At 43.2% G+C, this 16262-nt stretch overlaps 1 protein-coding gene across 2 annotated transcripts in view; it reads right to left on the bottom strand.

The window, feature by feature from the left end:
- Positions 1 to 16262, bottom strand: part of KIRREL3 (kirre like nephrin family adhesion molecule 3) — a 3739713-nt gene that overhangs the window by 101944 nt on the left and 3621507 nt on the right. For both annotated transcript variants that reach the window (XM_069224509.1, XM_069224508.1), the window contains one exon: positions 11428 to 11514. In XM_069224509.1, the coding sequence (XP_069080610.1) occupies positions 11428 to 11514 (87 nt within the window). The remainder of the gene's footprint in view (positions 1 to 11427; positions 11515 to 16262) is intronic.

Genomic DNA, 16262 nt, shown 5'->3' with positions numbered 1-16262 from the left:
GACCAGACATTCGAGATGACCCACTACTGGAGTTGATTTCTTACTGCTTGTTGATGGGTCTTGTTTGAGGGACCATTGAGGAAATCTGCAAGCTGCCTACGTGGTTTGTACAATCTCAGGCGAAACCGCCTGACTCAGTGGAGTACTGTCCGCACAAGTGGCTGAGGAAGTCACTCTTACCAGAGCATGCTGTGTTTCTTAACAGCAGAGTGAGAAGATTTTCACTAATAGTAAGTATGGCTTTGGTGTGGTCCATGACTTTGGACAGTTACTGTCACAGCGTGTTCTCATGACCTCTTCTGGTTCCCCCATTAGTAAAGGAGAGTATGTAAACAATTTACCCCAAGCTCTGCAGTTTCCCACTCAGATTGCAATGTTCTGCACACTACAGCAGAGGGGAATATGTTACAGTGAGCAATAAGTACACAGACAAAGTTGCCAAATACAGAACTCACAGAGCTTGTACATTCAATGGTGAATACTGCAATGAAACAACACAAGACCAATTACAACCTTCTGTTAACTACAGATGATACATGGAAAGAAGTTAAGAGGATACAAGAGGAAGTGCCCGAGGCAGAACAGCAAGCTTGGATCAGAGTATGTTATATCAAAAGTGATGACATTTGGGTTTCAGCAGATGGAAGACCTGTGTTGCCAGAAGATCTGTTGCCCCCTATGGCTAGACATTTTCATGGCCCTGCCCATATAGGGAGGGATTCCATAGTTTGATTACATAGTTCGATTTAGACATTGTGGAAGGGTTGTGTCACAGGTGTATTGTTTGCCAACAGATTAATGTAAGGAAAAGACCTGTAGTGGCACTAAGCCACATAGATAGATTGGGTGGTCCCTTCAAAGGGATGCAGTTGGACTTGCTAGGGCAGGTGTTTTAATAAAAATAATTAATGAGTGTTTACATATTCTGAATAATGAGTATGTGTAGAAAATAATAATGTAGAAAAATAATGCACACATTTGAAAATGTGATTACGATGAGTGGTCGCCATGGTCACGAAGTGTACTTATTAATATTCTAATACTGTGAAATGTTGAATATATGTTTGGCTAATGTAGTAATATGCCATATTAAGGGTTATGCATTATGCCTTAGCTTGTTTAATTGTAGGCCTTACCTTAGTGAAGGTCTTGGCCTACCTGCCAGGCCTCATGTCAAAGCTGTATTTCTCAACGTTTAATAAATGGCTGGTCTAAAGAGTTAAACTGTGATTTTCTATTTGCATTGTTTAAATGTGCTCATAACTGGAATTTCCTCATGAGAACCAATTGCTAGAAGATGCTGTTCTTGCAAATGTAATATTTTGTGTGTAATGCGTGTGAGACTGACTTTCTCAGGAGGAGAACAATGGAGATACTGACTGGAGTAGAAGCTGCAACAATATTGTTACCTGACAAGCCGGATTATGAGGACATTGCAGGGCAACCAATCAACGACATGTGTACGAAGTAATGGTAGAATTAATAGATTTGGAGTTTTAGTTTTATTGGACAAAGTGTGAACATGTGATTAATTGACCAATAGGGATTTGGGAAATAGTTTTAGTAGTTTTGATTTAACGACACTGCACTAAGAGAAGACAGATTCTTTGCTCATTTTCTTTCTGGCCGAAAGGTCATATTTCTTGTGCGTCTTGACAAGAGACGTGCTCAACTTTAATGCTTAAAGACTTTGCGTTTTCTCAACTTTGATGGTGAATCCTGATGCCTTGCTGATCAACTGATGTCCTGAGGACGAAGACTGACTCTGCTTGCTGATCCACACTGAGGATAGGTATTATGAATTAGACTGTTGATTATTCAGAATCTTTGCTTTTTTTTTCTAGGTACCAACTGCACTGTTTTGATAGAGCCATAGTTACTGGTAGATGTTTTTCCAAATTTGTGTTACTAAATTGTTTTTCATAAAGCCCAACATGCTGATGCTAATCTGGTGTTAGTTAAGGATCCTCATTAATGAAAGTGTGTTAATAGGGAAAATGCTTGATGAATTTCTCTGCTGAATTCGAATGTATGCAATCACTGTTGCAGTTGACTGTTATTAATTTGCACCATAACCTTAGAATGTGTCGTAGTTAAAGCTTTGATTAGATTCACTTCTTACACTGCTTTGGACAGCCAGTATTGTTTCTGTATGTGTTTCATTTGGTTATGAGATAAATCTAGATGACAATAGCATTGTTAATATAGGGAAATAAATATTCTAACTTTTATTAAAAGGTGTGGTTATTCATGGCTGAAAGGTCATGGTGTGTGACAATTACTGACTATTGATTAGATCGATTGTTGTTGACTATTGATACTGTGTATTGGTTATTGATCTGCATGTACTGGAGCTATGGTAAGAACATTTTAATTGCGAGTCAAAAGTTTCATCTACCTATTCACTTCCCCTTGTAAGTTTACTTATTAAAGTCTGAAACGCTAACAGACTTTATCAAAATGCCTATGTGTAACAAGCTGGGATATGTCCTGGTGGTTGTGTGCATCTTCTTGCGTTGAGTCAAAGCCTACCCAACCAGAAGAAATTACAGTCTCAAAGTGTGAGAAAGTAGCCTCTTTCTAGCATGGTTACCCCCATTTTTGGCCTGTTTGTGAGTGTGTGTCAGTGTGTTTTTACTGTGTCACTGGGATCCTGCTAGCCAGGACCCCAGTGCTTATAGATTAAAAACCTATATGTCAGTGTTTTGCCTGCCTCACGGGAATCCTGCTAGCCAGGACCCCAATGCTCATAGTTTGTGATCTAATGTGTGTGTTTTTCAGTAGTGCTTAACTGTGTCACTGAGGCTTTGCTAACCAGAACCTCAGTGCTTAGGCTCTCTCTGCTTTTAAATTTGTCACTATAGGCTAGTGACTTCATTTACCAATTTCAATTGGCACACTGGACCCCCCTTTATAAGTCCCTAGTATATGGTACCTAGGTACCCAGGGCATTGGGGTTCCAGAAGATCCTTATGGGCTGCAGAAGTTCTTTTGCCACCCATAAGGAGCTCAGACAAACCATTTCACAGGACTGCCACTGCAGCCTGTGTGAAATAATGCACACATTATTTCACAGCCATTTTCACTGCACTTAAGTAACTTATAGTTCACCTACATGTCTAGCCTTCATTTAATGAAGGCTAGGTGCAAAGTTACTTAGTGTGAAGGCACCCTTGCACTAGCAAAAGGTGCCCTCACATAGTTCAGGGCCAATTCCCAGAACTTTGTGAGTGTGAGGACGACATTACACATGTGCACTACACATATATGTAGCTTCACAATGGTAACCCCGAATATGGCCATGAAAGGTGTCTAAGATCATGGAATTGTTCCCCCATTCCAAATCTGGTATTGGGGAGCCAATTCCATGCATCCTGGGGGCTCCATCATGGCGCCCCAGTACTGCCAAACCAGCTCTCTGAAGCTTGTAATGCAGCTACAGCTGCTGCCACCTCACAGACAGGGCTCTGCCCTCCGGGGGTCTGAGCAGCTCAGTCCCAGGAAGGCAGAACAAAACATTTCTTTTGGGAGGAGGGTGTTACACCCGCTCCCTTTGGGAACAGGTGTAACAGGCTGGGGAGGGGTAACCTCCCCCAGCCTCTGGAAATGCTTTGAAGGCCACAGATGGTGCCCTACTTGCATAAGCCAGTCTACACCGGTTCAGGGACCCCTTGTCCCTGCTCTGGCGGGAAACTGGACAAAGAAAAGGGGAGTGACCACTCCCCTGTCCATCACCACCCTAGGAGTGGTGCCAAGAGCTCCTCCAGTGTGTGCCAGACTTCAGCCATCTTGCTTTGCAAGGTGTGGGGACACTCTGGAGGCCTCTGAGTGGCCAGAGCCAGCAGGTGACGTCAGACACCCCTCCTGATGGGTCCATATCTGCTGATAAGGTAGCCAATCCCCCTCTCAGGGCTATTTAGAGTCTCTCTTGTCGGTTCTCTTCAGATTCTACTTGCAAGTTTCCAGCAGTAATGTTCTGCAACTACTACTTCATCCTATGACCTCGGATCAACCGCAGCCTGCTCCAGGAACCACTGTAACAGCAACAAAGTATCCACAAGGGATACTTTTCCTCTGCAACTTGAGCTCCAGCCAGCATCTGCTATAGTTTCCACAGTGTGCACACTCTGAGAACTCCCTGTCTTCACCCTGCACTACAGGGACCGAAGAAATCTCCTGTCAGGTGACGGAGTCACTCCCCTGCTCACACAGGCACCTTCTTAGTTGACAACCGGTTCTCTTGGACTCCTGTCCTGGCAACGAGCATGCTCCTTGGAACACAGAGGGTGGACCCCATCGACACAGACTGTCCTGAGGTCCTGCCGTCGCAATTTGGAGGAGGTTAGACCTTGCCTTCCCCAAGAACAAAATTACCCCTGTTCTCACTGCATCTTCTTCATCGCCTGAGGCCTCTGCACACTATTTGCAAAATTCCTTCGTGTACAGCTTGGCCCATGTCCACTATCCTGCGTTGCTCAACTCGCTGAGTTGTTCTCCCGCACCATGGGACCTTCCTTTGTAGTGTTGCACCAACCGCATTTTGCACCTCCTTTGTCCCCATGTCCTGGGACTCCTGGGTCTTATCTGATGCTCTGAGGGCTTTCTGAAGTGCTGAGAGGCCCCTCTTCCTCCTCACACAGAGTTGAGGCCCCCAGGTCCCAAATAGCACCTACTTGACACAAAATGCAACTTTGCCGGAACCAAGGCTTGTAGGAGGAATCCAGCACCAAAACTCGCCTGCATCCATCTTCACGACGTGGGACATCCTTTGCATCATGCAGGAACCTGCTGGCAATCTTCCCAGGGGACATTTCTGCAGTCTTCTACTAACCGGGTACTCTTCTTTTGCACTCTCTTTTGGGTTGTTCTTCCTGGAACTTCTTTCGACTTCTGGACTTGGTCTCCTTCCTTTGCAGGTTTTCAGGTCCATGAATCCACCATTTGTTGTTTGTAGTCTTGGTTAGTTCTTGCAATAACTCTAATTACGACTTGTAGCTTGTCCTAAGGAAACTTGCCGTACTTTACTCCTGCTTTTCTAGGCTCTGTGGTGGGGTAATTTACTTACCTTTACTGTATTCTTACTCTCCCATTGATTCTGCACACACTACACTTGCCTCGGGGGGAATTTGTGATTCACATTCCACTTTCTTAGTATATGGTTTATGTTGCCCCTAGACCTATTTTCTCTCATTGAATTCTATAGCTTTTTTCTACTGTTTGCACTATCCTATGTCTAATTACTTACCTTATTGTGGTGTCTAGTGTATATATTGTGTATAATACTTATCTCCAGAAGGGGTATTGCCTGTAAGATATTTTTGGTACTGTGTCACCCAAATAAACTACCTTTATTTTTGGTAACACTGAGTATTGTCTTTAATTGTGTATAAGTACTGTGTAACTATAAGTGGTTTTGCAGAAGCTTTGCATGTCTCCTAGTTCAGCCTAAGCTGCTCTGCTTTAGCTACCTCTATCAGCCTAAGCTGCGAGAACACTATTACATTTCACTAATAAGGGATAACTGGACATGGTGTAAGTACCCAAGGTACCCACTACAAGCCAGGCCAGCCTCCTCCACAAGGTAGCAAAGTTATTTTTGAGGAAACTTATCCCTAGGTTTGGTTTCTGATATACCTGGATTCAGACCGAGGGATTCATTTCAACAATAAGGTCCTAAAATTGTTGTGTGCAGCATTACAAATGGAGCAGAGACTACATTGCAGCTATAGACTGAAGCTTCAGGAATAGTGGAAAAGGTGAATGGCAATCTGAAATCCAGACTGGTTAAAGTTGTGCTTCAACATCTTTGAAATGCTCTGATGCTTTGCCTCTTGTGTTGATGAGTCTTCACAGTATCCCTGATATCCCTGATTGGAAGACAGCACTGCCCTTCCCCCATGAGATAATCAGGCTGTGCCTGTAAATGCGTTTCTGAACATTACAGATGATATGAATCTTTTCTGCTGAAAAGGACTGGGTAACGTGTGGAGTTATTTGTCTTCCCAGGTCCGAGCAGCCAAAGCTACACTACATCTGGAGCAGTGCCACAACCTCAGTCGCTGCAACTGGGTCCTGGTAAATAAGCATGTGAGGAAATCATGTTTAGAACCACGTTGATGTGGACCTTACCAAGCTATTCTGGTAACAGTTATTAAATGGAGAGTTATGCCCAACTGGATTTATGCTTCCCATACTCGCAGAGTTGAGTGGCCCCTTGATGATGTGACAGCACCTCTCCCAGAAGTGCCAGTTGTGACAAAGACACAGAGGGAGCAGGTTGGACAAGCTGTCAAGAACTGAGAGGAGTCTGAAACAGCACATGTTCAGTCTGAGGGTAGTCTGAATGATTCAAAAGCTGAATTCAAGACAAGAGTCTTGTCCTGTGGTGGTGAATGAGTTAAATTCAGACTCTGACAAAGGACCTAGCGCTGTGAGAATGTGAGTGGGAGTTGGAGATCGCAGGTCAAGAAGGCAGGAGAGAGAGAGCGAGAGAGACTGAGTCAGCCTGAAGGATGTGTATCTCAGATTATTCCAAAGGATACTGAGGATTCTGGCCTGAGTGAAAGTGAGGATGAAGCATCTACACTGAAGAGGTCAAAAAGAGCAAAGTACCTTGTCACAGGTACTCTTGACCTGAATGGACAAACTTTGCTGCTAATGCCGGAGAAAGTGAGTTTTTGGACTTCGTGAATAGCAGTGCAAATACAATTGAACCTGCTTAAACTAAACTTTGTGGACTGTGTTTTGAAATTACTTTGCCACTGAATGTACTGACTCGATTCGCTGGGATTTCTGAACTGTGTACATAGTAGAGATTTTAGATGAATTTTGGTAGGGAATCAATTACCAAGGCCTTAGGCAGCTGAAGGAGCGTAAGGGTGTCATTTAGAAGAACACAGAGTAGGGCTAAGGAAGTTTCACAAAGATTTTGTAGATAAAATCATCACATTTGCTATCCTTTTGCTATTTGCACAGGTGGAACCTGATAGAGAAGACTCATCTGCTGCTATATTTCACTCAGCATAGACGTAGGCACATTAGTAGGCACATTAATAGTTGTAGTTGTAATGTTAATTGTTTTGCTTGTAGGATTATGTCCGCCTACATCTGGTACAGAGTAGGAAAAGCCCTACATTAACCCTTACCACTCACAACCTGCTGATAATTCATTATTCGCTTGATCTCAAAGACATACCTGTAGATTTATCTAGAAGAGGCTATTCTTTAAACACGGATACTAAACTGCTTTATGAATATGTTGACAGTATGAGCGAAACAGACTTTCAGCAGCTGCAGAAGGTTTCATCTATCACCACATACCTTAAAGTATGATGTCACTAGTAGTCTTTTGTTGAGCCTTTGATGAACAGGGCTATTTTCAATATATTTTTTCAAACTATGATTTAGGGTGTGATTTAGAACTTGTCAGATGGAATACTCCATCACAAACGTGACAGATATCCTGTCTGGCGTATTACGATCCCCATAGGATATAATACGATCGTAATACAGCAGATGGTATTTCCATCATGATTGTGATAGAGTAACCCCCTCCGCCAAGTTCTAAATCAGGCCTTAGGCCTTGAGAAGTTCCCTTGTTTAAATAATTGAAATAGACATCCTTATGCCAAAATAACAGATACAGCTAAAATATATTTTACACCAACGATGACACTAGATTTTGCTTATATTCAGACACAATTTAACTTGTAAATTAACAGAAATGGGGAACAAATGTTTAAATCTGGAGGAAGATAGGAGGAGAGAGGTAGAAGTTGGAACAACAAATCTAACTAGGATACCAAAGTGGACTAAAGAAGAGATTGATCATCAAGCACCAGGAAATCAAGCCACATTATCTTTAGATTGGCAACATAAGGGGAAACTGCATGTGCAGCCTGACAGGAATTAATATCATATTTTATTTGTGGGAAAGACTGAATGTGACCACACCTTTGAAATTACAGGGAAATGGGAACTATTTTTAGATGGAGATGATCCTGGGATTCCTGGTGTTTACTGTATTAGTGAAAAACATGCCTATTTCAAATTGCTCAAGAAATGTTATGGTACATGCTATTTAGGTGTAGGCTTTCCAAATATTTATCATGTGTAACATTTTGATGATCCTCTGTGGAAACAGAATTCCAGACCTTAATGAGGAGCTAGTGCTGGTGAAATTGTGGGATATATTTTTGATGCAATAATTCCATCTGTAGGTGTGATTTTGAATGAGCTGTGAAGTTTAGAAAGTTGTCTACAGTACTTGATAAATTGTCCACTAGAACTGCATGAGCTTTAGTACTTGTAGATACTGAAATGACAGCTATAGGATCTATGATTTTGCAGAATCGTATTGCGTTAGCCATTCTGCTTGCCAAGGAGCGTGGAATCTGATGGATGTTAAAGGTCCAGCAATGCTGCACCTACATCCCTGATAACAGTAGAGATTTGAAAAAATATATTAAGAACATCACTGATCTAAAGGATGATTTGAGGGAGTTAGAAGAGAAAGGTGTTTGGGAAGCAATTGGAAATGGGTTTGCGGCAGTTGGCAAATGTTTTGGAAACTTGGGAAGTGGAGTAGTGGGTTGTGTTTCGAGCCTATTGGTGATAATCGCTCAGTGTTTGATGTCTTTAGTTGTGATTTTAAGGTGTATAGAAGGATACAAGGAAGGAGGGAAGTGAAGAGAGAGAAGGTTGAGTTAGAAGTGAGTCAGTGTTGATATGATGAGATGAAACATCTGGAGGATTCTAGACAAAACTACATAAAACCTATGATGTTTTTATTGGTTCATGGGGATTGGAGTAGTGTAATTGAGGCTTCACCCCTACAAGTACAGAAGTAACGTAAACATATAATAGACACCATATAGTCAGTGTGACTTATTAATTCAAAGTGAAGCATCAAACAGTATTACTGAAGATGCACTCACTATAGAAGTTTGTTTCATATGTGCATGTGAGTTCTGATGTTTAACTTTAGCTTGAAAATCTGTAGTTCTCTTTCACATTTATACTTGTATTTTGAAATATCACATTTACTGAAATGACATTGTATATGTAATCATGAATTCATTTATTCACGCTTTGCATTTATTCTGATGTTATGCTTTCATATATAATTGAGTACTACAAGTGTTTGTTGACAATGATTTGCTGAGTTAGCATGAGTAGGTCTTCATTTTAACATGAAAGTATTTTTTTCGAACTCTGCATGTTTCTTCTTTTGCAGGTGCGCATTCATGATTTCTTAGTTATAGGAAGGAGTATTGTGTATTAGTGATAGAGAGGCCTAAGAAGAGAATTTCTGGCACAAACTGGATGATGTAATGAGCAGAAGAAGCCTCTTATTAATTTCATATCGGAAATGGAGAGACTTAAGTTTAACCTGGTTGTTGGAGCTGTGTGGGATGGGAGATTCTTCCAATGTTACAAGTGCGCTCTGTAAGAAAGAGAAATAATTGGGGTTTTGGTGATGTATTGAGAAATATGGATGCTGCTGGAACTTTCCATCTTAAATTAGTGTTCACCTTGTTACAGTTATGGCAGATTCCTTTAGATGTGGAGACGTGCAGACCTCTCAGAACCATTTGCCCCTTTACAGTGCACAGCTTCATATATCACTGGCCTCTGTATTTATGAAGATTACTACTGCAGTCTTTATGATGCTGACACCTACCTTGCTCTAGCCCCCACACCCTTGAGACCTTACACTACTTAGTCTAGAACCTAGCTAAATGTCCTTGAATTCTGTTTAGGAGTAGCAAACTAAGGGCTAGACTTAAAAGAAACTGTCACAGCGCAGTGCTGCGCCAAAATCAACAGGGCGTTGCACCAGCTTTGAAAACCCGGGCTGCGCCATATTCACAACAGTATGGTACAGCCCTGTGTGTCCCCTTGCGCCGGTGCTAAATTAAGCTGCCTGCGCTAATGCAGGCGTCCTTGCACCATAGTGGAAGGGTATCTCTGTTGAGGGGAATGACTGTATATGTGCAAGAAGGTATCCCTTCCTGCACATAAACAATCTACAAGGGCAATTTGGCACTTCTATGTGTGGTGCACAGAATTCAGCACACAGAAGTACCAAAGCCTCATTTTTTAATGATTGTTTATGTGCAGGAATGAACACCTTCCTGCACATAAACAATCATCCATGGCATTTTGCTTGTTCTATGCGTGCTGCAGAGTGCAGTACACATAGAAAAAGCAAAAAATGAGGAGGAATAAAAGCATTACTCCTCGTTTTACCATGCTAACGCCAGTGGCGTTAGTTTTGGTGCTGCCACAGATTTACTGTTTCTCGCAAATCTGGGGCAGCGTCAAAAACAATGGGTGTTGCGATGGAACGCCCACTGCAACACCCATTGCATGCCCCTCTGACGCTGAAAACTGCGTTGGGGGGCCCATATTTACAAGGAGGCATAACACCACAAAAAGTGGCGTAACACCTCCTTGTAAATATGGAGCAGTAACGCTCCGGTGGTCTAAGGGTCTTTTAAATCTGTCCCTCAGTTTCTTTAAAGAATATCAATTCAATTTTATTTTGGGTCTCTATTGGTGTGACTGTAATTCTTGTATGCCTTATGCTATTGAAACTGAATTTTTTCTGATGTTTCAGCTCGCTGATTCTGATTTTGTATATTTTGAATATGATTCTGATATGCATCTATGTTGGATTGATTAATAATTTGTAATGAATCTACTAAACTTCAATATTGATTCCTGGTCCTTTGTGGGTTTATTGCTAACTCCTTTGCCTCTCAGTACACTGCAAGATCCATTAAACGGAGATCACCGTCCGCTTCCATAGGCACCCTCTCATAGGTATATTCTATTTTCCCCAGAATCAGCCACTGAATTAGCTTCGAACTCCTACACATTTGGACGGCACAATTAGTAAGTTATGCAAATCCTATCCATCAGCTATCCACCTAATAGACAACCTCGAGCTGTTTAAATACCATTCTATTCCCTTTCACTTAATGCTACTATCAGATACTTGTATATTTATTGCAAAGGTATCTGTACGGATAAAATCCATGAGCTGTAGAGAACAAGTTTGATACATCAGTTTTAACATCTGTGTAATGAGATGTACTTTTTAATGAGTAGCACGACCACAAGAGGGCAAAGAATGAAATGAATAGAAGTCTGAAATGAAAAACGTAACAGCCTAAGTAGTTTTGTTCTAGCTGACTGCTAAAAAACAACTTAGTTTTAAAGGTGCTTTAACCCTGATAACTAATCAGTGGAAATTGTTGGCCTCTATAACACTGACTGACTGGTATGTTCACCCTATCTCTTTTTACCACATAGTTATGGGGGCTATTTATAAAAACGGGCCTTTCATAGCCTATGGCACTTCCATTCAAGGCAGGATGGATAATTTTGCTGATCACTAGAAAGATCTTAACATTTCCTCACCTTCAGGTTCTGGAACTCCTTATCCTCCTCTTTGAGGACCTCCAGCTGTTTCAGGGCAGAATCCTGCTGGAATTCACCCCTGTCCATCTATTAAAAAAAGATAAATAAAAGAAACTCTAAGCAGGGATCTAGCAGCTAAAACACTGAACTACTTCAGCACCTGCATGCATTTGAGACAGAAAAGTAGTACAATTTTCCATTGCTACACCTGAAGCTCACCAGAGGATGATGCCAAAGCAGACCTCTTAACTAGTAATACTATAATAAAATGGGCAACGGGTGGTATCCATTGTATGTATAGACTAATGTATTGGTAGGTGTATTGTACATATTACATCTACAACAATACTGACAGTGCTTTACACAGGTGAGATCCACTTATGAGAAATGAATACCTAGTGTTTCCAATGCAGCACCTTTCCATGGCAGCAGCATCGAGCAGGCAATGCGCCTGCATCATTGTGTCTCGAACAGTAAACACCCCTCCCTTCCTGAATGCCCTAAGATTGGGGTGAAAATAACTGAATATTTCAAATTTCAATCACATTACTTCCAGCCATTTGCTGGAAGCAAATGATGACTCGCTGTACTTCAATGAAGGTTGCCTTTATTTGTTTGTCTATGGCAGGAGACGTCAAACATTTTGTTCTGAGCCAGCCCCAAGCAAAATGTTTTGAAGTTGAGCCCTCTCCAAAACTTCGTAAAGGACTGGGGGAGCATGAAGGGCAGGACTGATCGCAAGTGGAGGGTATTATGAGATCATTTCAGAGATGATTTCCTGGAGCTCACAATCCACACTAATGAGACTTATAAAATAGAAAATGCATTAAGCAAAAATGGAGATTACCCAAAACTACTACTCCCTATAATTGGGGTGCTGTAAGCCCTTTGTACTCCTGCTCCCCAATGGAACTGCAAATGCTGCACTCATGGTAGTTGTAGTTCTAAGACCCAGGCTATCTTCTATTCTTCTTTTACTCATTCTCTAGCATGCCTGACCATCACTTTAATCTTGAAACAGGCTTTGTATCCGTTTCCCAAAAATAAGCTCCCACGTGGTGCCCCTTTTTAGCAGCAAGGATGCCTTCTGCTCTAATACCAGCAAAGAAAATGAGCACCCATGCCCCCCCTTTTCAAAGAAATATACTCAGAATTGTGATGCAGTGGGGTCCTCAACCACTGGGCTCCAGTGCCACTGCATCTTCTTCACTATTGACAGCTACTGCGTTGCAAAGCAGACTCTCTACTCTGCGCTTTGTTAACAAAGTGGGCTTCCATCTGACACCGTCGCTTTCATCTATGATGCCCAAACCAAGGTGTCTCCTATACTTCCATTTTCCCCTTCCTTGTGCCATGTTCCGAGGCCCAAAGAAACACTGGCACAGAAAGCATGCACTGGGCTTCTAATGGAAGAAAGGAAGAACACTAAAACAGTCAACATTCTGCAGTACCAATGACACCTACTTCTCTGCGAAGCAGGCTGTCTTCTCTGCCCTCTCACAGGGCCATTACTCCTCAACCTGATGCCCAAAGTAGGCCCAATCAATCAACCAACCAATCAGTACTTGTAACGAGCTGCTTATCACCTGTGAGGGTAATCTGGCGCAGGTTTTCAGTTCAGTCGAAGAGCCAGGCACTTGAGTCTCGTCCTGAAGTTTGTCAGTGAGGGTGGTGCTCGGTGATAGAGAGGGATGGCGTACCAGGATTTGGCGGCAATGTGGGAGAAGCAGCGACCCCCACTGTGGCAATGGCAGATGTACGGTGTCTGTGTGAGGGCGAGGGAGGCAGAGCAAAAGTTTCTGGATGGTTGGTGGAAATTCAGGTGGTGGTTCTTGTATGCTGGTCCTTGGTCATAGAGGGCTTTGTACGCGCGTCAGTAGTTTGAATTGGTATCTTTTCTGGACAAGGAGCCAGTGGAGGTTCCTCAGATGTTGGGTAATGTGGGTCCGTTTGGGCAGGTTAGGAATCAACCTGGCCGCTGAGTTTTGTAATGTCTGGACCCTTCTTGTGAATTCGGTGGTGGTTCCTGCATACAGTGCATTGCCATATTTCAGGCGGCTGGTGATTAGGGCTTGAGTGGCAGTTTTTCTCATTCATATGGGGAGCCATTTGAAGATTCTTCGGTACATGCGAAGAGTGTGGAAGCAGGCAGAGGAGACTATATTGATCTGTCGCTTCATGGTAAGTTTGTTGTTCAGGATGATGCCGAGGTTGCGGGTGTAATCTTTAAGTGTGGGTCAGAGTTCAGCAGGCCACCGTGTGTCATTCCAGAGGGAGGCCTGGGTGCCAAAGATCAGCACTTTGGTCTTGTTCATGTTGAGCTTTAGATAGCTGTCCTTCATCCAGGCTGCAACGTTCTTCATGCAGTTGTGGAAGTTGGTTTTGGTGGTGGTGGGATCTGCAGAGAGCGAGGGGAGGAGTTGGTTGTCATTGGCTTAGGTTACTATGTTGATCTTGTGGGTTCTGATGATGTAGGCTAGAGGCGTCATGTAGGTGTTGAAGAAGGTGCGGCCGCGGAATGAACCTTTAGGGACTTCAAAGATGGTAATTGTGGGTTCCAAGGTGTAGTATGGTAGGAGGAGTTTCTGCGTGCGTCACTTGAGGAATCATGCAATCCATCGGAAGGCATCTTCCGGAATCCTGATCTGGTGAAGTCTCTTGAGTGTGTGGTGGGATCCGGTGTTAAATCCTGCAGAGAGGTCAAGGTGGATCAGGGCCGCTGATTCTCCTTTGTTGAGTAGGGTGCCGATGCAATCTGTGGTGGTGATCAGGGTGGTGTTGTGGTTGGCCCGGAAACTGGATTGGGACCCGTCCGGCAGCTTGTATCTTTCCTGGTGGTGGGTGAGCTGTTGGCTGATGGTCTTCTCCAGGACTTTTGCAGGAACCCGGAGCAGTGAGATGGGGCAGTAGTTCTGGAGTTCGCTGTGGTTTATGGAGGGTTTCTTGAGCCGAGGTCTGACCTCTGCGTATTTCCATGTGTTGGGAAAGGTGGATGTGGCGATGGATGGGTTAAGGATGGTGGTTAGTTAGCGCCTGATCATTTTGCTTCCTTGGTTGAAGGGGTGGTGGGGGCAGGGGCCGTTGTGTGCTCCCAAGTACATGGAGTTCATGATGGATGTGGTTTACGGTGTGATGAGTTGTTCCCATGTGGCGAAATGTTGGTCAGGTGTGGGTTCCTTTGAAGTGAGGAAGCTGAAGAGGTTGGTGGGTTGGGGCTCGAAGTTCCTGTTGTGCAAGTGATTTCCTACAATGTCGCAGAGTTCTGATGGATGGATTGTATCCTCAGTGGCTGTAGGGCAGGAGAATTCTCTGAAGATGGTGAAGGGTTTCCTGTTGTGGTTGGTGCTGGCCTCAATGTGGTTTGAAAGGGTGTTATTTTTTGTGTCGTTGGTGGTATTTGCTAAGGGCTAACTTGAAAGTGGCTTGGTCTGCATCATCTCTACTGGTGCGCCATATTCTCTCCATTTGTTTGCAGCTACAATTCATGGTTCGGAGTTCCAGTGTCTACCAGCTGGCTTGTTTGGTGAATCATTGGGATTTGGCTAGTTTGATGGGGGAAACTCAGTCAGCAGCATTGGTGATCCAGGTGTTGAAGTTCTCAAAATGCCTGTTTCAGGTTGGTTGTGGCATCAGGCTGGGTTAAAAAGAAACACAACTCAACCAACCTTATTGCTTGGGCCCTGTTCATGCGCAGCAAGGGAGACCTAAGCCCTGATGCTAGCAAAGAAAATGGGACATTACACCCCTTTTCATAGTGACATACCCATATCCAGGGTTCCGTGGTCACAGCACCTGCTGCACTAAAGGTAGTGATTGATCTTTAAAAAACAAAACAACCCCTATATATTGTTCTATTCCCTGGGGGCATTGCTCTGAAGAAGCTGTTTCTGTTCATTTGTAAACAAAAAATAAGCCACTGCATACCACACCCTCTTCTGGGCCATCTCTTTGCCACCATCATTGGATCGCCTTCCTTTCCTCTTTCTCCTGAGCCATTACTTTGAGGCCCCCAGGGTCTGAAGCATCAGAGCTCTGCCCGAGTCTGCCAGGTGAAACTAGTGCTCCACCACTGAGGGGGAAATACTTTTATAAAACTGCGACAATCAATGTGATAGAATTCCTTTTAGGTATGATGTGTTTAAAAAATATATATGTTTTTATTTTTTTTATTTTGCTGCTTTGCACTGGATTTTAAAAAGATAGTTTTTAAAGTTGGCTGCTTTGCATTAAGAACAAAGGGGGAATGGGGTAAACTGCCATAGAACACAGCAGCACTTACAATAGCATTCTCCTACAATAGAGACGTCAATCATGTTGGCACTTTAGCGGTTGAATTGCCCTAACACTTAAATGATGGCTGGGGTGCGAGCATGCTGCTGGCACGCCTAAGACATGTCAAAGGCATGCCTGTCCGTACCTGTCCTTGCTTGAACAGGACAAAGGACCAGGAGCCCTGCCCAACGTTCTACAAGTAAGGTACAATTTTCCTCCCAGCAGCTACACACACCTCTGCCCTCCTCAAAACCTAGAAAGTAGGGAACTGTTTTGCTTGAAGTGCAACTTCTCCCTGGTTATAGCAAAGGGAGTCAGTCTAGAACTTCCTATGAAAAATTGTTGCTGGAAGGTGTTCCTGATTAACTGTAAGTCCTTTCCTCACCATAAAATCGAGATATCAATGTTGATAGAGGACGAGCCAAGTGCCATTTTCATTATGGAAACTTGGATTCACAAGAACGTCACACTTGACATTAACCAAACACTTCCCACAGGGTATTATATGTCCAGGAAAGATCCTTCAAATAAAGCAGGCAGCAGAATTGCAATACTCATATAAG

The sequence above is a fragment of the Pleurodeles waltl genome, chromosome 3_1 (genome assembly GCF_031143425.1).
Source record: "Pleurodeles waltl isolate 20211129_DDA chromosome 3_1, aPleWal1.hap1.20221129, whole genome shotgun sequence".
NCBI lineage: Eukaryota > Metazoa > Chordata > Amphibia > Caudata > Salamandridae > Pleurodeles > Pleurodeles waltl.
This window is presented reverse-complemented; position numbering and strand designations above follow the sequence as displayed.